General features: G+C 36.9%; 1 protein-coding gene across 1 annotated transcript in view; it reads right to left on the reverse strand.

Moving 5' to 3' along the window:
• LOC105490850 (F-box protein 9) overlaps positions 1-25176 on the reverse strand; it is a 33702-nt gene that overhangs the window by 7564 nt on the left and 962 nt on the right. The window contains exons 2-7 of the mRNA XM_011756815.3: positions 20647-20733; positions 18147-18305; positions 15566-15623; positions 13545-13644; positions 11361-11491; positions 9856-9970 (exon numbers count right to left, since the gene is read on the reverse strand). Coding sequence (XP_011755117.1) covers positions 9856-9970; positions 11361-11491; positions 13545-13644; positions 15566-15623; positions 18147-18305; positions 20647-20733 — 650 coding nt within the window. The remainder of the gene's footprint in view (positions 1-9855; positions 9971-11360; positions 11492-13544; positions 13645-15565; positions 15624-18146; positions 18306-20646; positions 20734-25176) is intronic.

Consider the following 25176-nt stretch of genomic DNA (forward strand, 5'->3'; position numbering starts at 1 on the left):
TTTGAGGCTGCGGTGAGCCATGATGGCGCCACTGCACTGCAGCCTGGGCGACAGAACAAGACCTTGTCTTGTTCATTCATTCATAAATAAGTAAATGAAGCAAAAACTACTTATCAGTGTCAGATTGAAAACGATAAGTCCTCTCAAATTTATGTTAAAATGTGTATTTAAAACGTTTGCTTTTAAACAATTACTTTTATGATGACACATGAAGTTTTATTCCTGAATATTTGCTTAACCAATTCTTTTTTTGTTTTTAGGCTAGGCAAGTTAAGCAGTGGGAGTGGGGAAGGAACAAACAAATCTGTAACTGGTTGTGAGCAATTAGATGTAAACGACCACTGCACTCAGACCAACCCAATTCCTTCTTTATAGTATTTTCTCACATACAAATACAAGTTAATGGAATAACTATGAAAGTTGTCAAAATCAAAATGAAATCACTAATGTGAAGAAAATCCTGACAGAGCTGGGAAAGGCCATGAAAATAAGGTTCTCATGCTTGTATGCCTGATAACAAAAAAGACTACAAAAAACACAACCCTGCACGAAGGCCATTAAACCTTATACAAAAAATGCTTCTACAAGGACATCTGCCCAGCAAACTGCCTGTGCAAACTTGAACTGGCATTACCCTTGTTAATGATCTTTGTAGCCAAGGATAATTATTTCCAAAACAATTATGTAATCCTTCTCATTTTTTCCTTTAAAAACCTGCCTGCCTTTACCTCCCTGAATAAGCACATGGTTTACTATGGCATGTGTATTCCCATTGTGATGCTGTAATCCCAAATAATTTTTGGGAATTTGTTATTTAGGTGGTTTGTTATTTAGGTTGACATATCAAAGTGTCAGAAGTGGGATCTGAAAAGAGTATTACCTGAAGGAGTCAGAGATTCTTAGAACCAGTGTGCAGTACTGACTTGAGTGCTCTGAGCACTCTACTTCCATGGCTTGCCTTTTCTGCCCTGGTGAATTTTCTCTCAGGCTGAGCCTCCTTCCTTTTGGTAGAGGCTTCTTGATATCATTTGGGATCTGGTTTGGATAAGGTCACCTTAATAAAGGACCATACATCCCTTTTTGAGATGATAAACTTTATGTATTTCCTGGTAAGTCCTTTCTGGTGTAAAGAAAAATGTCTTTTTAGATTGGGTATTCTTGGTTTCTACAGAATTTACATTCTGTTCACGTCTTCTGGTGAATTTACTTTTGATTTTGTCTGTGTACTCAGTTTAATATTTTGTTTGATCTGCAATGCCTGGGCTAAAATATTTGTGAACATCCTTATTTTGGCTTTTGATTTGGTTTGACTCTTTTCCCTTGCTGCTTCTGAAAATCTTCCATGAGCAAAAATAAAGATTCTGAATGGTGGGCACAAGATGGCTAACTAAAAACCACTAGGGCCAGGCACAGTGGCTCACACCTGTAATTCCTGCACTTTGGGAGACTGAGGTGGGCGGATCACCTGGGGTTGGGAGTTAGAGACGAGCCTGGCCAAAATGGTGAAATCCTGTCTCTACTAGAAATACATAAATTAGCCAGGCGTGGTGGTGCATGCCTGTAATCTCAGCTTCTCAGGAGACTGAGGCAGGAGAATCGCCTAAACCCGGGAGGTGGAAGTTGCAATTAGCCAAGATCATGCCACTGTACTGCAGCCTGGGTGACAGAGTAAGACTGTCTCAAAAGAAAAAAGAAAAAAAAAAAAAAAAGACAAACCACTAGGGCAGTCACTGCCACCTAAAGCACAGGTCTAAACTCCTGACTTTCCCTGACAGGATTTGCAGAATTTTCTTTCCTCTCAAGAGAGTAATAAGAACAGAATGGGATTCTCAAATGTTAAAACATGCCAGGTTTTCTGGGATTCCAGCAGACTACATCTTACAGCCTATTCTTGTGCACATTTTTAAACTGATGAGCAAAATTACATCAAGAAAAATTTACAGCTCAAATTATCATCATTCAAAAACCTGCAACTATAGAATATATTTGATCTAAGTTCTTTTTTTCTTTATACTTTGAAATCTGCTGACTTTTCCATTCATGTTGAGATAAAACTCACTGCTTATGACATGTTAGCCAAGATTAAATAAAGAAGAATTAATTCGAAGGTTATTTAAAGCCTATTTCAAAATATGGAATAAGAAACAAATCAGTCAGTAGGAGAGAGAGATGTGAAGAAAGTTACAAAGATATATTTTTGGTTAAAAAAAAAAAGGTGAAAAAGAGAATAATTTTGTACACAAAAGAATCTTGTATCGTAGATTTTTGTCCTAAAGTAAAATGACTGGTTAAGAAAGAGGAAGGTATACAACAGAGCAGAAAGTCCAAGCATGTCATCAATGTAAGCTGTGATAAGGTTCATAAAAGATTTTGTGTGTGGTCAAGTTGGCTATAATTGAAGAGAATTGTTTACAAGTCTTTCTAAAGATTGAGCTTTGCTATTATAAATACACTAATACAAAACTAAAAAGCTTGGTCCTCTGTTAGAACAATAAGGTTTTCTTAAAGTATTAATTTGCTCTTAGTATTAATAAAACTGAAAGAGGTTTTGATTTTAAATTCTAAAATCTGTTGAACAGCCATCTGCAAAACCACAGTTTCTATTTCTTCCTGGGATCTAATTAATTTCCCTAGTTCCAGGTTGGAAATGCTATCTTTTTCACTCAGAATGGTAATTTCACTTCTCAAGGTAAAATTGTTCTTTCTGAAACTTCTCAGATTTATATCAGAAGTTCAACTTTGGCTGTACCCCTCCTGCACATGATTTGCAGGTCATACACCATTGCCTTCTGTTCTTTCTACCCTTGAAAAAGTGTATCTTTTTGCTTGGCTAGGGTGATAACTCTCTCCTTCAACCTTTTTGTCAGCTCCACTTAATTTTTTCCCTCCAGTTCTCACTCTGCTGTTAATAGCCTGACATTGAAATGTTTATCTTTTTTTTTTTTTTTTTTTTTTTTTTTTTTGAGATACGCTTTCACTCTGTCATCTTGGCTGGAGTGCAGTGGCATGATCATGGTTTATTGCAGTCTTGAACTCCTGGGCTCGGGTGATCCTCCTGCTTCAGCCTCCTGAGCAGCTGGGACCGCAGGTACACAAACCATGTCCAGCTAATTTTTCTATTTTATCCTAGACATGGGGTTTCACCATGTTGCTCAGGCTGGTCTCGAACTCCTGGGCCCAACCCATCAATCCACATCAGCCTCCCAAATTGCTAGGATTATAGGTGTGAGCCACTGCACCTGTTTTTTTTTTTTTTTTTTTTTTTTTGAGACAGGGTCTCACTCCATCACTCAGGCTGTTGTGGCGTGATCATAGCTCACTGCAGCCAGGCTCCAGCCATCTTCCTGCCTCAGCCTCCCAAGTAGCTAGGCGTGCACCATCACACCTGGGTAATTTTTTTGTTTTAGTAGAGATGTTGTCTAGGTTGGTCTTGAACTCCTGAGCTGAAGCAATCCTCCCACCTTGGCCTCCCAAAGTGCTGGGATTACAGGCATGAGTGACCATGTCCGGCCTGAAATGTTTAGTTTAAGGAGTGACCATGTCCTGCCTGAAATGTTTAGTTTAAGAGCAATGTTTTCCTCCAACATAACTTGATTCTGTACTTTTGGCTTTACATAGTATCTGAATTATTCCATGTAACCAGGAAACTTCCTATGCTATTTGAGAGCAAGTTACTAGTTTTCTCGTTTATATTCCTCTCTAATGTAGATACGTAACCGTGGACACTTCCTGTCCCTAATTAAATTCAAGTACCCTTTTTATCAGGTTTAACTTCCAAGTTACCTAAATAGGTTTCCCACAAGGAGAAGCAAATACCCTACAAAAGGTATTTCTTTACCTTCTTGGCAACTGGCCTAAAAAAAAATTTAATGTTTTATCAATATAACACCTGTGTTTTCTTTATTAGGTTTTTGGTTACTTAGGAAAACTGAGCTTTAAAAGGATTAAGGCTTTTACATCCATGTAACTTTTTGCATTGCTTTTAAGATCTTTTGATTATCAGTATGGTTAAATGAGTAACTTCACAGTAGCCTGCAATTTTGTTTTGATCAAATGTTTTGAACCTTTGACATCTCTGGCAGGTTTCCCCAGAATCAAGATCCTAAATTAAGGCCTTCCAATCTAAAAATAACTTTGAGATTTTCTTTTCTTTTTTTTTTTTTTTGAGATGGATTTTCGCTCTTGTTGCTTAGGCTGGAGTGCAATGGCGCGGTCTCAGCTCACTGCAACCTCTGCTAGGTTCAAGCAATTCTCCTGCCTCAGCCTCCCGAGTAGCTGGGATTACAGGCATGCACCACTACGCCCAGCTAATTTTGTGTTTTTAGTAAAGAAGGGGCTTCTCCATGTTCGTCAGGCTCGTCTCGAACTCCTGACCTCAGGTAATCCGTCTGCCTTGTCCTCCCAAAGTGCTGGGATGACAGGTGTGAGCCACCACACCCAGCCAACTTTGGGGATTTTCTAGTTGGGATCCTGGAAAGCCTCAAAGAATGTATCTCTCATCCTGTAGATATATCAAATGATTAACCTCACTTGGTAAATTGTATAGGAGGCACTGCTAAATAATAACTATTAGATCTTCTTTCAGTTACATTTATGGGTATGTTATTGATATAAATGTTTCAAAAACTATGTAAACTCATAAAAATCTAGTATGCTATTAGTTATAAATTTCTATTATATCAAAAATTTTCTAAAGTTGTATTTGTATAGATGTTATTAATGTGAGTATTCTAAAGATTTGATGAAATTTATATAAAAGTCTGATAGTCCTGATGTGACACTGTCAGTCATGATTCTGGTTATCTTAAAATGCTACATGTACTAAAAATAACTACATTTCCTTGTCAACTGAGAACTTTCACCAAATTTTACATGGCTATTCTAAGTTTTTGTCATCACAATTATTATTTTGAATTCCCTAAAAACATTTGCAATCAGCTACAGTCCAAAGCTGCTGTTCATGGAAAAGACTCTAGCAGTACTCTTGAACAAAGATTTCTGGTAACTTTAAGATCAATGGACTAAATAAAAATTTCCAGAACTCTAATAAATTCATGAGTTCATAGAACTGCTAATAAAGATCAAGCAGCAAAACAAAAAATTACATAAAATTGATGTAAATTATGAAGAGAATGTCTTTATGATGTTAGTAGACTTTGGTGAACAAAGGTGGAACCATTTGCTTTTTCTCCCTACTTGATTTCTCCAAAATTCAGAAACTATTCATATTATTTTTATTTATATAAGTTCAATAAAAATCTACTCTCTTTATATAAGGATACAATTAGAAACATTAGTTATGTTACCAAGGCTTTGACTGAAAATGCCATATTTAAGAATGTGCATAAAACATCTGGCTTCAAGAGTTCTCAGCCTTATCCTGAGTAAAACCTGTCACTTCCCAGCAGGCCCAAGAACCTTAAGACCCTAAGTGAAGTCTAAAGTCTACCTGTCTTTGACTTTCTAACCTCAAGAGATTTTTAAATCTGAAATTCCTCTATGATCAATGTAGGAAAAAAATTTCTTAAAAAAAAAAAACTACAATATACCTGTTGTTATCCACACGTACACTGGACTGTTTCATGAATTCTCCTAGTTTCCTTCAGGATTGGACCACAACACTCCAACTAAAAACAAAAACTTCTGCTCCTAAAGCCCTATAAGCTGAAACTATTCAAAGTTTAAGAAACAAGTCTCATGCCTGATCTATGAGCCACACAACAATATCATGACCAGAGACATTCAAACATAAATTAGGAGGAGAAGCTGATGTTTTTGTGAAAGCTGTAGACAGCTTTTCCCATGACACCAGAACCATTTCATAATAAGACTTTTACCCCCATTTAATGCTACTTTTTTCACTTCACAGGATAATGGTGTAATTGAAATTTCATAATCAATAGCTTCTGCTGGTAACTTAACAGAACCTAACCCAAGAAATCCTTTAGTATTCATTGGTTAAAAAAGAAAATATCTGTGCTATCACTAGTACTACATGCTGTACCTAGATAAATCCCTCTGATAAAGCTGAGACCCATGTACACAAAATAAGAAAACAGATCTCATGATTACATGGTCTCACCTAATCCCCTGTGGTCACTGATCTACTCAATTAGTCGTTTTTAAGCCTAGGTTCATGGCTCAAAACCATTATGCAAATTGGAATTATATATTACTATTAACTTTGTATCTGTTACTTGTTAAATTTCTGCAGAAGTATCACAATAATGCTAACAATAATGCTGGCCCAGCATTCTGAGTAACAAAAGACTATGGAACAGACAAAAATCAAACTTAATAATGGAATCCAGGTAGACACAGCCTGAGAGTCATTCCCTTCAAACGTCCCTTCTTGCCCAAATGCAGCTTAAAAGGGTTTTGACACGGACTCCTAGTCGTTAATCTTTCTCCCCAACATGGGATGAGATTAGCAACCAGGATCCGTCTATCCTGGTACTATGGGATGTCAAAACCTAACTACAGTATGACTGATCAGAGAAAGATACTGATCAAAAGGGGAAAATGTGAAAGTTGTTAAAATAAAAATGGAGTCACTAATGTTAAGAAAACCCTTACAAAGAGAGCTGCAGAAGGCCATGAAGAGAAGGTTCTCAGGCTTCTATAATAAGTATGGTTAACAAAAAAGACTATAAAAAACACAACTTTGCACAAAGGCCATCACAACCTTACACAAAAAATATTTTTGCTGCAAGGACATCTGCCCAAGAAACTGCCTGTCCAATCTCAGACTGGCGTCACCCTTGTTACTGATCTTTGTAGTCAAGGATTACTTCAAAACAATTATGTAATCCTCATTTTTTCCTTTAAAAACCTTTGTTTCCCTGAATAGTTTAATATGGCATGTGTATTCCCATTGCAATGTATTATTCTCAAATAAATTTCTTTTATAGAGTCTCTCTGCTTGTTACTTAGGTTGACACAACAGTGCTAGAGACCCTAGTGGTAATCCACTAGGTGTTTAATAGGTACTTGTTAAATAGACAGCACACAGAATTGTGAAAAAGAGTCTTCAAGAAATTCAAACATTTTATGAAAACTACAAGATTCCAAATGGAATTAATTTAAAAATAATGCATCTGAATTTTAAGAACAAAAGTTATTTTTAAAAATTCTATATAAGGACTAAGTATATATTTTTATATAAGGTGTCCATGACAGACTAGTCTCAAATGACCTTATATTAAACTAGAATTATTCTTTGCATAGCAAAAAAAATTTTTTTTAACGTTTTAGTTTCGGGAGTACATGTGCAGGCTGGTTCTATGGATCAATTGTGTGTCATGGGGGTTTAGTGTATATGTTATTTTGTCATCCAGGCAATAAGCATAGTACCCAATAGGTATTTCTGATCCTCACACTCCTCTCACCCTCCACCCTCAAGTAGGCCCCAGTATCTATTGTTCGCTTGTTTGTGTCAATGTGTGCCTAGACATTTAGCTCCCACTTATAAGTGAGAACATGCGGTGTTTGGTTTTCTATCCCTATGTTAATTCACTTAGGATAATGGCCCCTAGCTTCATCTACGTTGCTGCAAAGAATATTATCTCTTTTTTTGAGACAAGGTCTCATTTTGTCAGGTTGGAATGCAGTGGCATGAACATGGCTCAACTCACTGCAGCCTCGACCTCCTGGCTCAAGCAATCCTCCCACCTCAGTCCCCTAAGTAACTGGGACTATAGGCGCACGCCCCCATGCCCAGCTAACTTTCATATTTTTTGTACAGATGGGGTTTCACCATGTTGCCCAGGCTGGTCTCAAACTCCTGAGCTCAACTGATCCTCCCACCTTGGCTTCCCAAAGTGCTGGGATCACACATATGAGCCACCACATCCGGCCTGCAAAAGTTATCTCATTCTTTTTTATGGGTTTGTAGTATTCACTGGCATACATGTACCACATTTTCTTTATCCTGTCTACTGCTGATGGGCGTTTAGGCTGAGTCCAGGTCAGCCTATTGTGAATAGTGCTGCAACGAACATACGTGTGCATGTGTCTTTATGGCAGAATGATTTATATTTCTTTGGGTATATAAAATAATGGGATGGCTGGGGTCAAATGGTAGTTTCTCTCCTTTTTTTTTTTTGAGACGGAGTGTCACTCTGTCGCCCAGGCTAGAGTGTAGTGGCGCTATCTCGGCTCACTGCAAGCTCCGCCTCCCGGGTTCATGCCTCCGCTTCATCAGCCGCTGGGACTAGCAGGCGTATGCCGCCAGGCCTGGCTATTTTTTTGTATTTTTAGTAGAGACGGAGTTTCACCGTGTTAGCCAGGATGGTCTTGATCTCGTGACCTCATGATCCTCCCCGCCTTGGCCTCCCAAAGTGCTGGGATTACAGGTGTTAGCCACCGCGGCTGGCCGGTAGTTTCTCTTTTAAGTTCTTTGAGGAATCACCAAACTTGCTTTTACAGTGACTGAACTAGTTTACATTCCCACCAACAGCACAGAAGTGTTGCCTTCTCTCAGCAGCCTCACCAGCATCTGTTTATTTTTAATAATAGCCATTCTGACTGGTGCGAGATGATATCTCATTGTGATTTTGATTTGCATTTCTCTAATGATTAGTGATGCTGAGAATTCTTTCACACACTTGTTTGTCACATATATAACTTTTGAAAAGTGTTCACGTCCTTTGCCCACTCTTTTTTTTTTTTTTGAGATGGAGTCTCGGTCTGTTGCCCAGGCTAGAGTGCAGTGGCGCGATCTGGGCTCACTGCAAGCTCTGCCTCCCAGGTTCACGCCATTCTCCTGCCTCAGCCTCCCGAGCAGCTGGGACTACAGGTGCCCGCCATCTCACCTGGCTAATTTTTGTTTTTTTTGTATTTTTTAGTAGAGACGGGGTTTCACTGTGTTAGCCAGGATGGTCTCGATCTCCTGACCTGGTGATCCGTCCGTCTCGGCCTCCCAAAGTGCTGGGATTACAGGCTTGAGCCACTGCGCCCGGCCTGCCCACTTTTTAATGGGGTTGTTTTTTGCTTGTGAATTTAAGTTCCTTATAAATTTTATTTATTCTTTTTTTTTTTTTTTTTTTTGAGACAGAGTCTTGCTCTGTCCCCCAGGCTGGACACACCCAGTTGCTGGCACAACTGCAATCTCCATCTCCTGGGTTCAAGCAACTCTCCTACCTTAGCCTCCCAAGTAGCAGGAACTACAGACTCATGCCACCACGCCCAGCTAATTTTTGTATTTTTAGTAGAGATGGGGTTTCACCATGTTGGCCAGGCTGATCTCAAACTCCTGACCTCAGATGATCTGTCCGCCTTGGCCTAAGGGTTTTTATAGTTTTAGGTTTTACATTTAAGTCTTTAATCCATCTTGATTTGATTTCTGTGTATTGTGTAAAGAAAGAATCCAGTTTCTACCTTCTGCACATGGCTAGCCAGTTATCTCAGCACCATTTATTGAATAAAGTCCTTTCCCACACATAGAAAAATTTTCAAAATATAGAATAACTTTTAATGAGCCACAAGAAAATTCGAGTGCTGTTTTATTCTAAACCATTACCACAATGGATTTACAGTTACTATAAAGATGACTTGAATATATTTTTCTAATATAATTCTTTTTCCCAAATCAGTTAGGCTGGCATGCAAACCCTATGGAAGCAGTATGGGTTACTACATCTGTCCTATATATTATTCTATACCCTAGAAACCCAGCATATTCTAGCCTTTAAATTCTAAGTTATTTGAGAAAATTAAGTACAGCTTAGCAAAACTTGTTTATTCTAAGCTTTAACTCAGAATACCAATCAAGTAATTTTATCAAAATTGGCAAAGGAGCATCTTTCTTTTCACCGTTGCCTGAGTTGTTTAAAAAACAAAAACAAAACTTAGTACCTGGCACAGATGTAGAATCCTCTGCATACCAGTGACAACTGCTCCAATGATCTGAGGTCCAAGTCACTGGACACCACCCATCGGAAGATGTACATCAAGACCTCCATTGGCAGCACTGCAAAAGAAAATCAGCCTTCAGCGACTCTTCTGTATGTCATTCTGTTGGCACAACCACATTCCCAGTACATTTATACCTTCCTAGAAATTTATAAATGACACCCTCTGTATTGCTCAGAGCTGAAGCATGAGTGTATTTAGCTACTCAATAATAATAATGAATGGTTCTTAACATCAAGACATAAATATCTTTTTTTTTCAGTATAGATCTAAAACTACTTTTTATAAAACACTATTTTCCCTCATACCAGATATATTAAATGTTTTACAAAAATAATCTACTGTGTGTGATCCATATTGCATCTATTAACACTAAAGTTATTTTCATCTCCTTGAAAACTTTCAATTGTCCTCCTCTGAAAAAGCCCCGAGCCAAACAATATTTAACATATTAAAAATACATTAATTTCTTTCTTTTTGTTTTGAGACAGAGTCTTGCTGTGTTGCCCAGGCTGGAGTACAGTGGCGCAATCTCAGGTCACTGCAGCCTCTGCCTCCTGGGTTCAAGTAATTCTCGGCCTCAGCCTCCCAAGTAGCTGGGACTACCAGTATGCGCCACCACGCCCAGCTAATTTTTGTATTTTTAGTAGAGGTGGGGTTTCACCATGTTGGCCAGGCTTGTCTTGAACTCCTGGCCTCAAGTGATCCTCCCACCTCAGCCTCCCAAAGTGCTGAGATTACAGGTGAGGCATGAGCCACCATGCCCAGCCAAAAATACATTAATTTCTAAACATTCAGCCTGTCTTAGGACAATTGTCCAACATGGTTGAAATGCTTCATGATACCAGTATTCCTCCAGTTTTCTTAGGGCTACCTCAACAACTCAGAGTTATCCTGTTAGATCTTTACTGAAAAAGGTATGGCAACCTTAAACAACAGCATTACAAACTGTTCTGCTTTAGATTTTAAAACAGCTTACTAGTGGGTTGGGTGTGGTGCCTCATGCCTGTAATCCCAGCACTTTCAGAGGCCGAGGCCGGCGGATCATGAAGTCAGGAGTTTGAGACCAGCCTGGCCAACATAGTGAAACCCTGTCTTTACTAAAGATACAAAAAATTAGCAGGGCGTGGTGGCACACGCCTGTAATCCCAGCTACTTGGGAGGCTGAGGCAGGAACCGCTTGAACCCGGAAGGCAGAGGTTGCAGTGAGCCAAGATTGCACCATTGCACTCCAGCGTGGGTGACAGGGTGAGACTCTGTCCCAAAAAAATACAAAACAAAACCACAAAACAGCTTAATAGTATATGCAAATGATAATTATAACTAGATCTTTCATCATATTCTGAACTAAAGCAGCAGTTACCTGGCAAATTATCTGACCTTATAAATTTGGAAATCTTTAAGGTTAAGATATTTCTCACTGAGTTATAAAAAACAAGTATTCACACCTGATATATGAGTCTGACTGCTCTCAAGCTCAGGCTGACACAGTTTAAGCACAGACTCCTGAAATGTGAGTTGCTGCTGGAAGTAGGACAAGAGATCTGCCATTTTGCTATCATCATCATTATCTTCAATGCTGAAAAAAGGAAGGTGAATAAATTAAGTGCCTCAGTCTATAAGCGTATAGTTTAGAACTGATTTTTCATAGCATTTTCAAATTTGCTTTACAAAAAGTCACCTAAAGCTTATTCAACATGTGATACATTTTTAAATGTGATGAATTTCTCCTGCCTTGCAAAGGAATACCATACCAGTTTTTCAAAGAAAAAAGCTTCAGTAATTATCATCCAGAAAGAATTAGAATTTTTGGATACAGGTGTTGAGATTTAACTAATTTTATTGTAAAGTAGAGATTTTATGAGTTAGTGAAAACTTTCAAATGATTTCAAAAATCTTAACGTAATATGTTCTTTAACCTTAATTTATTCTAACTGGATAAAAACCAAATCTACAGATGTCATCTGAGGTATTTACTTGCCAAGGGTTTTCTAACAGATTTGCCTTATCAGCCTACCTTCAGAGAGGAAAATATCTACTTTCAAAACATCTTAGGGTTCACAAATCATCTATCAATATATGCAAATGTGTAGTGAAGGGTGCTAGAAAAAAGTCTGAGCTTTCTATTTTTACTGAAGGTAAACCTTAAAGATGATCAGACTTACAAAGAGGATTGGATGAAGGCGAAGTTAGAAAACCAGGAAGTTTCAAGTGATGCAGACTTAAAAAAAAAAAAAAAAAAACACGAAGGGCATTTTATAATACAACAAAATATAAGTGTGGTTGAGGCTAGATGGACTCAATGGCTATTCTACAAACATGTTACAGGAAAAAAAAAAAAAAGGCAAACTTTTAGGGCTTGTCAGATCTTATTAAAAAAAAAAAAAAAAGATGAATCCTTAAAGAATTTTTGTAGCCTCTGGGTTTGTATAAAAAATGGGAAAGAAAAGAAATGCCTCTTTAATATTTTAATACAATCTTTCTTAACAGCATCTGGCACATATTTACAAAACTGGCGAAGAGCTGAATCTAAACAACTCTACCCAAATATAAAGAAGATTTAGAAAAAACCCAAGTGATTCATTTTAAGTATGAACTATCTCACACTGTTAACTGATTTGGTGAACAATATTATTAGCTGAAAATTTAAACACTTCTATTAATATTGACCTCGTTGGGATGTTTTTAATATGACTTATTCAAAGCTTAAGTGTTAATACCATATGCAGTTAAAAAACATTGGCAATAAGCATATGTTATCAATAAAGGTGACAATTATTTCATGACAGAGGGAATATATTAATAGCTAATATTTCATTACCAAAACTTTTTTCTCTGTACTATTTTTAACCTGACATTCTCTCATTGGTACAGACCCCCTTCCCTTCTAATATCAGCAAATTGAGTTTTGGGAGACAGTGGAATTAAACCAAAACAATTTTATAATTGTCTTGCAAATAGCTTCAAAAGTATTGCCTTAAAAATATGTTTTCTTGATCTTTATCCACACAAAACCAACGCTACTTCATGGCTTTGATGCAAGTGGCAACTATATAATTGAAATATGATTTCTTTTAGGAATATATTAGCACCTGTGTTTTTAAATAAATGTTAGAGTTTTAATGTTCTACTAAAAACATTAAGAGAATAATAACGACTTTTATAGTTCAGCATTTTCCTAATAAAATTAGAAGCCTTTTTTAAAATGTAAAATTTCAAATATATACAAAAGGAAACTAGTGTAATAAAATCCCATCAACCCATCACTCAATTTTAACCATTATTAACATTTTGCCAAATTTAGCCTAATTACATTTTAAAACTTTCTACTTAAAATAGGTTTCAGAAAGTTGAAATGTGTCCTTTAATTTACTCCTTTCAGGAACTACTGCTTTTATTTTTTTAAACCGTTTTCATTTTATTATTTTTGTATCTGTTTAAAAGGTGCATTTCCATGTCTTAATCTTTCAATTTCCCTAATTAAAAAATTTCTACAACTTTATAAACAAAGATATACTAAAGAGTATAGAGCTTAACAGAATTAGCACCATCTTACGTTAAGAGTCAACAGGACAAAAATGCTTAACTTTAACAAACTCTATGCATTACTGTCTATCAAATTATATACGCACTAGCTGTTTCCAACGCCATCACCATCTGGAGACCGGGTGTAAGTAATCTTGAACTCTATATCAGGTACAAGTTGCATAGCCCTACGATAAAACTTGATGGCTAAAAGAAGAAATAAAGCTAAATTAGCTATGACCACATATTTTTGTCATTTCCTTTGATTACCCTTAACTGTGGTTTAATTTGGTAACTTTCTCTACAATCAGCCAAATTCTGTTTTTCTACATGCAACGGTAGTTCAGTGACACAAAACTATTTCCAAACCTTACTGCTCAGAAAGAAACTTTTCCCTAAACTTTAGATGTTGTATTTTACTCTTATATATTAGCCCTTCCCATCTTTTTCCTCACCCTCTTATGTATCATGATTTTTAAATAGTTGTCTTTCTTTGGGCTCTGAAGATGCAATTGCTATAGCCAACAAAAATACTTCTTTTTTTTTTTTTAAGACAGGGTCTCACTCTGTTGTCCAGGCTGGAGTGCAGTTGGCACGATCTCGGCTCACTGCAGACTCCACCTCCCAGGCTCAAGTGATTCTCCCACCTCAGTCTCTTGAGTAGCTAGGGCTACAGGCATGCATCAGTCAGCACTCTCAGCTAATTTTTAAATTTTTTGTAGAGACAACGTCTTGCCATGTTGTCCAGGCTGGTCTTGAACTCCTGGATTCAAGCGATCCTCCTGCCTCAGCCTGCCAAAGTGCTGAGATTAGAGGCATCAGCTACCATGCTTGGCCAAAAACACTTCTAAGCAAACTTTTCTAAGACACAAAGTTGAGGAAAATTAAATGCTTCCTACTGGGTGGAATAAATAATAGTTTTTTTGTTTGTTTAATTATCCTTTAAATTTAACTTCCTTTAGCCCAGCTGCCTCTTATTTACATAAGCAATCTTCAAAACTTTTTTTTTTACAAATCTAGACAAGTAGTTTAGAGCTGTAATATTCACTAACTCTCCCCACAGAGATACACCAGTAGAACTTGGAGCTGTAGAGGCTGACTAGTTCTTTTTCCCTACAAAGAAGTTTATAATTCAATATATTCTGCCATGTTCTATTATTCTGGATGAATTACCATACACTAAGTGGAGATGCGAATTTCACAAACCAATGAAGGCTGCACAGGGACTTGACCAATTGGGCCTTTCTAAAAATCTAAAGAAAATTATCACTAGAAGAAACTTGCACATAAATCAGTAACTCTGAATGATGTAACTTTTGGGGCATTTTCAAATGATTCAAGCGCAAGAATTTTTCCTATGCCTCAATTATTATCTTTGCTATCACAAAATGAAAGCATAGTTACAAACTTAATATGGTAAATAGTCCTATCACTTTATTTACACATTTCTATTGGGTTAATAAAAGACACAAAGCTGACACATATTACCACATATTTCTGTTAGTAATATGTAAATTGGAACTTAAAAAGAAAAACATGTATTTTTTCCTCAATTTATCCTTTATATTCCCATCCTCTGAAGTAATTTTCACCTATAAAAAGAGCATATTGTAAAATGAACAATATTAAATACTATATTAATGAAGAATAACTAAAGTTAAATGTAAAAAAAAAAGTTATTTTGCTTATCCTACCAATATGATGATGTTTCCCAGCAATATTTTTTTGCAAAAAGACAGGTTATATAGAAAAACAATTTCTATTTTTCATTTCTTAAAAAACAATTTCAAATATAGTTGGCCCTCTGTATTCATGGGTTTCACATTCTCTGATTCAACCAACTGCAGATCAAAAATATTTAAAATAAAACAAAAAAATACAGTATAACAACTATTTACATAATAAGTAAGTTATATGTAAATATTAGACCATTCATATAAGGGACTTGAGCATTTTGGTAGCTACAAAGGCTCCTGGAACCAATTTCCAATGAGTACTGAAGGAAGAATGTATTAAGAAAACTGATGTTCTATACCAAATATGTTATAGTAAAAAAAAAATATGGTTAATAACAGAGTCATTATTCAGAAATATTATGATGATATGAACCTGGGCTCTGAATTTTTACCTTCATAGAGAGCTCCATTTTGTTCTTCTTCTACTGCTTTTAGGAAGAGTTCTCGAGCCTATAAAAATATAAAGTAAAAATTTTTGAAAACCTGCATTAAAAATTAGTACAGATGGCAGAAGGAGGGCCTTTTTAATAAATTGTGTCAAATAACTGGACATTCATAGGCAAAATAATGAACCTTGACCTAAACCTCATACTTTACATAAAAATTAACTTGAATGGATCATGGACTTAAATGTAAAACCCATAAAACTTTTAGAAGAAAAGAAAACAAAGAAAATCTTGGCGACCTAGGACTCAGCAAAGAGTTCTTATATTTGACACCAAAAGCACCATTCATAAAAGGAAAAATTGATAAACTGGACCTCATCAAAATTAAAAATTTTTGCTCTGTGAAATGCCCTGTTAAGAGGATGAAAATATTTACAAGCCACATATTCTATAAAAGACTTGTATCTAGAATACAAAAAGAACTTCCAAAACACAACATTGAAAATATTAGCAATCTGGCTGGGCATGGTGGCTTACGCCTGTAATCCCAGCACTTTTGGAGGCTGAAGCAGGTGGATTGCTTGAGGTCAAGAGTTCGAGACAAGCCTGATCAACATGGTGAAACCCCGTCTCTACTAAAAATACAAAAATTAGGCCAGCATTACTGGCGGGGCCTGTAATCCCAGCTACTCAGGAGGCTAAGGCACGAGAATCACTTGAACCTGCGAGGCAGAGGTTGCAGTGAGCTGAGATCACGCCACTGTACTCCAGCCTTGACGACAAAGCGAGACTCTGCCTTAAAATAAATAAATAAATACCAGCTCTTTGGGAGGCCGAGACGGGCGGATCACGAGGTCAGGAGATCGAGACCATCCTGGCTAACACGGTGAAACCCCGTCTCTACTAAAAATACAAGAAAATTAGCTGGGCGAGGTGGCGGGCGCCTGTAGTCCCAGATACTCGGGAGGCTGAGGCAGGAGAATGGCGTGAACCCGGGGGGGCGGAGCTTGCAGTGAGCCGAGATCGCGCCACTGCACTCCAGCCTGGGGCACAGAGCAAGACTCCGTCTCAAAAAATAAATAAATAAATAAATAAATAAATAATAAAAATAAAATTAAAAAGTAGAGCAACACTAAATGCTGATGAGGATGAACTGGATCACTCACACATTGCTGGTGGGAACTTAATATAAGATACTCTAGAAAACACTTTGGCAGTTTCTTTTAAAATCAAACATGCACTTACTATAGAACTTAGCAACTGCACTCTTGGGGTTTCATCCCAGAGAAATGAAAATTATGTTCGTGCAAAAACCTACACATATATTTCCATAGCTCCATTCATAATAGCCAAATATTGGAAACAACTCGAATGTCCTTCAACCAATAAATGGTTAAACTGGGGGTACATCCATACCATGCAATACTATTCTGCAATAAAAAGGAACAAACTACTGATACATAATAACTTGGACTGATCTTGAGGGAATTATACTTAGTGAAAAAAGCCAATCTCAAAAGGTTACATACTGGATGATTCCACTTATACAACATTCTTGGAATATCAAAATTACAAAATGGAGAACAGACCAGCAGTTGTCAGTGGTTATGAATGACTAGGGAAAGGAGTATATAACTATAAAACAGTTCTGTATCTTGATTGTGGTGGCGGTTACATGAGGCTACCTTGTAATAAAACTGCAAACAACTATTTATACACATACACACAGACAAGTGCTTATAAACCCAGGAAATCTAAGTAAACTGTGGATTATTCCAATGTCTATTTCCTCATTTTTGATATTGTACTATAGTTATGCAAGTTGTTACTATCGGAGAAGGCTGAAGGGTACACCAGACTTCCCTATACCTGTGGACTTGTAATTATTTCAAAATAAAAATTAAGAGGAGATAGAAGGTAAGTCATTATGGTAATGCCAATTATTTAATGACTAATTGTAAACACAAACTTGGATCTGATGGTAAAAAGATGGCAGCCTCTATGGAAGAAGAATAATAAGAAATGAAATGGTATGCTGTGCCTGCTCTGTGTAAGTACCAGAAGAGATATGAATATTAGACAGCATTCAAAATATGATCAGTGTGAAAATATTTCAAAATTTCCCAGAATAAAAGATTAATGCATTATTGTAAGCTGATCAACTCAAAATATAACAAAATACTGCATGAAATTAAGACCTCTGGAAAGACACTAACATGTGAGCAATCTTTTCAGTTCTATTAATAAATTCAGAAAATTCTGTTTTTTCTTTTTGGTTCTGTTAATAAATTCAAAGACATCGATCTTTTAGAAACCACATGAATCCCAGAGGTCTATAAATTAACAAGACAGCTCAATGAAGACAGTGTACCTACAGAGAAAAAAGCCATGCAGGAGTAGTGGTACCATCCAAAGTAGCTAGAAGAAATTGTGAGAAATAGCATACTAGTCAAAATTTTTATTTTACAAGATACGTGTTTATGTCCCAAAAGTCTGGTTTTAATGACTATTGTGTCAGAGAAAATGTCCATGTGCCAAAATAAAATTTAAAAAAAAGGTAATTTGTTATAACATCTATAATACTTAACTTTTCTTCTTTTGCCTGTTCTTGTTTTCCTTTGGTATCTGCTGCTGTTTTCTGGAGAGAGCCTCTTGCTGCTCTGCAAGGTCGATTTTCTAAATTGCTAGAGCTTACACCTGGAGCAAGTTCAAACATCCACTGAGCTCGGAACATTTGGAGTTGTGCCTACCGGGAGAACAGCATTTTAGGACTCATCAAGGAAGGGTAGCTCAACTCTGGAACAATGTATCAATATGTCCAATATGTCCAATACCTACTTCCATGTATATACTTATTACTCTAAGTCCACTGTCTTCTAAATTATTAAATATCCATTAAATACATGTTATCTTTTAAAATAGTTTTCTGCTCAAAACTTAAAGAATCAAGAAATTAGCATAAAATACATGTCAATACAGCAAAAGTCAAATTATATTAAAGAACCAAATTTTAATTAGGATGAAAATATAAGCCATCACTTACAGGCTGAAGTTATAAGCTTCCAATAATTTTTTAATGACTATATCATCTAGTAGATATTAAGAATGCTGCCAAAAATTCTATAGGTAAGCCTTAAGTCTTTCTCTTAATTAACATTCTGTATTTCAAAAAGAAAATATTTTTTCAAATATTTATTATTTAAAAAATTTAAAGGCCAGGCACAGTGGCTCATGCCTATAATCCCAGCACTTTGGGAGGCCAAGGCAGGTGGACCACCTGAGGTCAGGAGTTCAAGAACAGCCTGGCCAACATGGCAAAATCTTGTCTCTACTAACATTGCAAAAAAAATTAGCCAGGTGTGGTGGCAGGCACCTGTAATCCCAGCTACTCAGGAGGCTGAGGCATGAGAATTGCTTGAACTTGGATAGCAGAGGTTGGCAGTGAGCTGAGATCGCACCACTGAACTCCAGCCTGGGTGATGGAGCGAGACTCCATTTCAAAAAAAAAAAAAAAAAAATTTAAAGCACATAAAAAGTAAACCCTATAAGGTAGACTCTGGTGTGTTGCCCAAATTCCCTTTTAGAAATAAAGAACTTGTTACCCAAACTGCTGAGAGTTTTATCTGAAAACACTTGAGTTTTTTGGGTACTGCCTCTGCAAAATCACACTGTCCTCTCAATCCCCACCCAATGACTGATCAATGGCTAATAAAGGCTTGGCTCTCTGCAACTCAGGTCAGCCCTGAAAGGGTATTTCATCTTCAGAACTCCCTGGAGGATGGCTAAGCCGTCCATTAAGACTGCACTGCAGCTGGTCTTCTCCCTGCCCATTTGTTTCCCTCTCTCCCTTCCACAAGTGTTGATCCCAAGAGTACTCCTTAATGAACTTCCTGCACAGCAGTCTTCACCTAGTCTGCTTCCTGGGGAACCCAAACTGGGTTACACACTCTGCCCAAAGGCAGCCATTGCATATGTTATTCCTGGCTTCCTCTTTTTTTTTTTTTTTTTTTTTAAAAAGACATATCTAGAAGGTTTTAAATTAATTTTTCTCTATTCTGTACACTGCTTTGTTGCTACGCTTTTACCATGTTACACACAGATCTCTGACCTGCAGAATCTTTAGTAGCATTCAATGTCTACTAGACGATCCATTCCAATTATTAACCTTACAAGTGCAGTGAGACACACTTAACTAGTTAGAGCAACTTTTTTTCTCTTTTAATGCATATTTACTTCATCCTTTTAAATGGCTGTAGTGTTTTCACTGTATGGATGTATCACTACTTAATAACAGGTAACGAATATTTAAGTTGTATGTATGATGTTTTTCCAGATAAACAATGTTATACCAAACATCTTTATACTTGCATATTTACTTACTTTCCCCACTATTTCCTTAAAATTAATTTCCTGGAAGTAGAAATGCTGTATCAAGGGAATGCATGTTTTTCATTTTGATACATATTACCAGCCTGCCCTCCAGAAAGCTGTAGCAATTTACATTTTCATGTACACTGCATGAGTGTTCTCACAGCCTGGACAGCAACACACATTATTCACCAATCTGATTAAATTATTAATGAGGCTAATTATCGCTTCAAATATTTAATGGCCATTTGTATTATTTTGCCATTAACAGTCCATTCATAGCTTTTTATCCTCTGTTCCTCCAAATATATGAGTGCTCTATGTAATGAGAAGATGAACCCTCTGCCCATATATGATAAACAGTTTTTCCAGTTGGCTATTTCTCTTAACTTTACTTATGATGCCTTGCCTTTTCTTATACACAGATTTTAAACTTTTAGGTGGTCAAACCCATCAATCTTTTTAAGATTATGGGTTCTGAGTCATATGTAAGCCTTAGTTTGAATACTTTAAACCCATATGTTAAACTACAAGCAGTCATTATTGATACTTCTTTTCACAAAGCCATAACATAGTTTAAGTATTCTACAAACCAATAAGAAAACAGTTAAATTCAATGCAAACAGTAACAACCTACAAATATCCATGATTACGATCAATTTCTGCATACGTATGGGAACAATGGAATGAAAATCAAAGACACAATTGAAGAAACATGCCTGCAGATCTGTTTCAGCAGGACTTTCGTTTTCTTCATCATCTTCTGCTCTGACAGTATCAGAATGACAATCTTCCTCAGCTTCTGCCTGAGGGGAAAAAAACCCAAATAACATCAGAAATATACACACACCAGTTGCCCTCTGTAACCTACATTTCCCATTCAGCCACTTGCTATTTAGTACCATACTGTCAACACTTTGTGGAACCCACTTGGAGTAGCAAGGCTGCAGGGTACACTTGAGACCTGACTATTAATTTCCAAAGGAAAATGAGTCTGAAAAGCATATTCTCTACTCCAAACCACAGCACTCACATTATCGTGAATCCTAACATTCCCCCCCTCGCTGCCCCTGCCAAATTTAACATCAGTTGCGTCCATCCAAAAATCAATTTAATTACAGTTGTCCCTCAGTATCTACAGGTGATTAGTTCTAGGAGCCCTCAGGATACCAAAATCCCTGGGTGTTCCAGTCTCTCATATGGCATATTTGCATATGACCTATGCACATCTTCGCATATACTTTAAGTCATCGCTAGGTTCCTAATAATATCTAATACAATGTAAATGCCATGTAAATAGTTCTTGTAGTATATTGTTTCGTAATTTGTATTATTTTTTATTGTTGTATTGCTTTTTTTTCCCCCAAATATTTTTGATCCACAGTTGAATCCCAGGATGCAGAACCTGCAGGTACAGAGGGCCAACTGTGTTATAAAAAGTAACAATTCAAGTTAATTACTATTCATAAATGATTTATGATTAATCTAATTAGGTAAATGAAGCCAAATCCTTCATTAATATACATAACTACTGATAATCTATAATAAAAATTATTTTCTCTTCTTCTGGCCAGGTGTGGTGGCTCACACCTGTAATCCCAGCACTTTGGGAGGCTGAGGCAGGAGCATCACTTGAGGTCAGGAGTTCAAGGCCAGCCTGGTCAACATAGTGAAAACACATCTCCACTAAAAATACAAAAAATCAGCAGGGCATGGTGGTGCATGCCTGTGGTCCCAGCTAATTGGAAGGCTGAGGAGGGAGGGTTGCTTCAGCCTGGGAGATGGAGGTTGCAGTGAGCAGAGATAGAGCCACTGTGCTCCAGCCTGGATGACCAAGACCCCATCTCAAAAAAAAAAAAAAAAAAAAAAGAACGAAAGAAAGAAAAAAAAAGAAATAAAACAGGAACATCTTTGGTATTCTTTTAGTTCTACAAGATTTTAAAAGTTTTTATGACAAAAATATTTAAAGAGAATTAATCCCTAAGTACTCATGACCCAACTTCAATAATTATCAATGTAATTCCTTATATCAAATACCAAGTCACAGTATTCATATTTCTCAAGATGTCATATGTAAAATACATGTATTTTAGTTTGTGAAATCAAGATTCAAATAAAGTCCACATTGTAATTGACTGATATGTCTCAAGTCTTTTATAATCCTCACTCTTTTTTCTTGTAATTTATTTGGGATGAAACTGGGTCGTTTTTCTGTAGAAGCTAGATTTTGCTGAAGTTTCAATAAATACGTTCCTTTGACCTCTTACTCTTATTTTCTGTAAATTGTGGCTGGATCTTGAGAGGCTAGATTAGATTTTGCCAAGTTTTTTTTTTTTCTTTTGCAAGACTACCTCATAGGTCATGTTGTATTTTCCGTCAGGAGGAGAAATGTTCTGGAATGCAGGTGACAAGGTGCTGTGACAGATGTTCTAAACATAATTGAGTCTAAGGCAAAAAGCCCAAATAATTTTAGTGTCCATAAACTTCTACAAGTACTAAAACAGAAAATACTATAATGTTTCATGCTAATGAAATACAACATCGCTTCTTTGTAGATATCTTCTTCACAGGTAAGTTTAACAGTGCCAATCAGATATAACTTGATACTTGAATTTTTTTGATACTGTAGAATAAACAAATTCACTGGGCTCTAGTTTAAAATGTATTGTTAGGTGGCTAAAAATAACAACTTTGTTTCAGAAAACAGTAACATTTAGTTGTCCTATGGAGTTCAGCAAATAGTTTGTTTTCTTGTGACAGAGTCTCCTAAGGATGGCCTCAAGCTCCTGGGCTCCAAAGATCCTTCTGCTCCACCTCTTGAGTAGCTGAGACTACAGGCTTGTGCAGTCATGCCTGGCTGTAGCAGATAGTTTTTGTTTCATGGATCACTTAAGAAAATATAGTTCAGGCAGGGTATGGTGGCTCATGCCTATAATCCCAACACCTTGGAAGGCTGCGGTGGGAGGATTGGTTGAGCCCAGGAGTTTGAGACAAGCCTGGGCAACATGGCAAGACCCCGTCTCTACAAAAATTACCAGGGCATGGTGGTGCATGCCAGTAGTCTCAGCTAATTGGGAGGCTGAGGTGAGAGGATCGCTTGAGCCTGGGAGATGGAGGTTGCAGTGAGCCGAGATTGCACCACTGCTCTCCAACCCGGGAAACAGAGTGAGACCCTGTCTCAAAAAAAAAAAAAAAAAAAAAAAAAAGAATATAGTCCATAAGATGATGTCACTTCTTTTATACAGCTAGCATGTTATTAAATGTGTTCTATGCAAATAAAACTTCTGTGTATTTTATATGTACTAGGAAAGCTTCTTAGTCAGACTTTTAATAGTAAATGCTTTTGTAAAGAAACCCCTTCTATTTTATCTGTCTATAAATTAAATTTTTATATATTGGATTGGCTTCAGTGTAATAAAGCTAGACTGGAATTACTGTGTGTGACTTGGGACTTAATAGAGGTTTCAGTCAGATGACTTTCATTTTATCCTTTTGTTCTCCATAAATGTTTGCTAAATTAAACTAAATCCTACCTTTCAGTGAAAATGGCATGTTGCCTCAGCTCAGTCTGTTAGCTAATAGACTTATTAGCAAATGAAACTTACTCCACACTTACTGTAAAGAAATGTGGCAATCAGGGAAATGCCCTTAAAGGTTAGCTAGACAATAATAAAACCCATTTCATTTTACTAGTTCCAAAGATGGTAAGTTTTACAATTGCAAATTTTAGTCATATGTTATTTTGGGGCAGGACAGGGTGGGGGGGGGCGGTATTTATATTAACACAGGTCTTTAACACAGCTACCAGATATACTTGCACTATATTACAGAACATAAATTAGCCTTGCCTCCTATCTTATCTCTGGCAAGCAGACTCAAAGCAGAGGTGCCTTTCATACTTGAACCAGTTAGTATATGGTAAAATACTATAAAACACACTGTAAAACATATATCTGTGAAGAAATAAATGAGATCAAGAACTCAGATGCATTTCTAGAAAAATGGAAAATTTAAGGATTAATGTATTGTCAAATACATTGCTTTTTAGTCTCTTCAAGTTGGGAGATTTTCCTACTAAGAACACCACCAGCAGGAAAGTATGTAATGAAAGACTGAATGTATAAATCCCACTGAGAAGTGTATTTCTCTCTCTTCTCAAGTAAGAGTCTGCTTTATTATTGTAAACTCTAAGTAGAGGTAACGGGAGGGGACCTGAGTTCTGTGAGGCATCTTTTGTAATTTAGTTTTCTAACTCTTGCCTAGTAGTCATTCTAAACTGACTTCAAGAGCTTCCCCTGCTCTGTCCAGTTGGCTTGCATAAGCTGCTTGCTCTATCTGGAATGCCTTCTTCCTCACTTAGCTATTTCTTCTCACGCTTCAAGATTCAGCTCAGGGTTCATCTTAGAAGCATTTTTCAACCTTTCTAATGGCCTCTTTTGTGTTCCCATAACACTTGTGCTTCTTATTATGACAACATTTGTACTGAGGTTGGCTGTTTCATTTACTAGAGTTAAGGCGTCGAGGACAGGAACACATCTCAGTTACCTCTGTAACCATAAGGCCAAACACATTGCTTGATTTGTAGTAAAGGCCTGTCTAGGCCTCAGCTGTCATGTCTGTGCGACATCAGTAAAAAGATATGGTGATCTACTGAGGTCCTTTTTCATATGTGACATTCTCTGATTAAAAGTTTATCATAAATCACCTTGCAGGTTTGGTTATACTGAAGATCTAGTATTGTACCAGAGTCTCACACTATGCCAGGCTGATAATAGGTACTCAAAAATATTGAATTGACAAAATGTCATGTGGATAATGTGTATCTGAAGGATGAGGAAAGGAAATGGGAGAAGTGTAATATAGACAGCACCTTTCTTCTCCCCTGTGTCATAGTGGAACTCTAAACCACTCTTTGATTTTGACAGTATGATCACAAAAACAAACTATTGTATCTGGGATCTGGCTGAGTTGACATTTGGTCAATTCAACGACTACTTGAAATAAGTAGGGCCTCAGTTACCACTTGGAAGTTTTCCTTTTATTTTTCATAATCGAGTTTGACCTAAATATCACCTTCACTTGAGTAGTTCATGTGTATGAGTAGCCCATGTCTTCATCATGTTACCTCCGTTTCACAGGTGGGATTAATAAACCCATAAAGGCTAAGTGCTTAATCCTGGTCAGAGAACTACTTTTGAGAGTTTAGGAGCAGGAGCAATTGACGCCTTTTCCATCCTCCAGATTAATTT

Source organism: Macaca nemestrina, chromosome 5 (assembly GCF_043159975.1).
Source record: "Macaca nemestrina isolate mMacNem1 chromosome 5, mMacNem.hap1, whole genome shotgun sequence".
Lineage (NCBI taxonomy): Eukaryota > Metazoa > Chordata > Mammalia > Primates > Cercopithecidae > Macaca > Macaca nemestrina.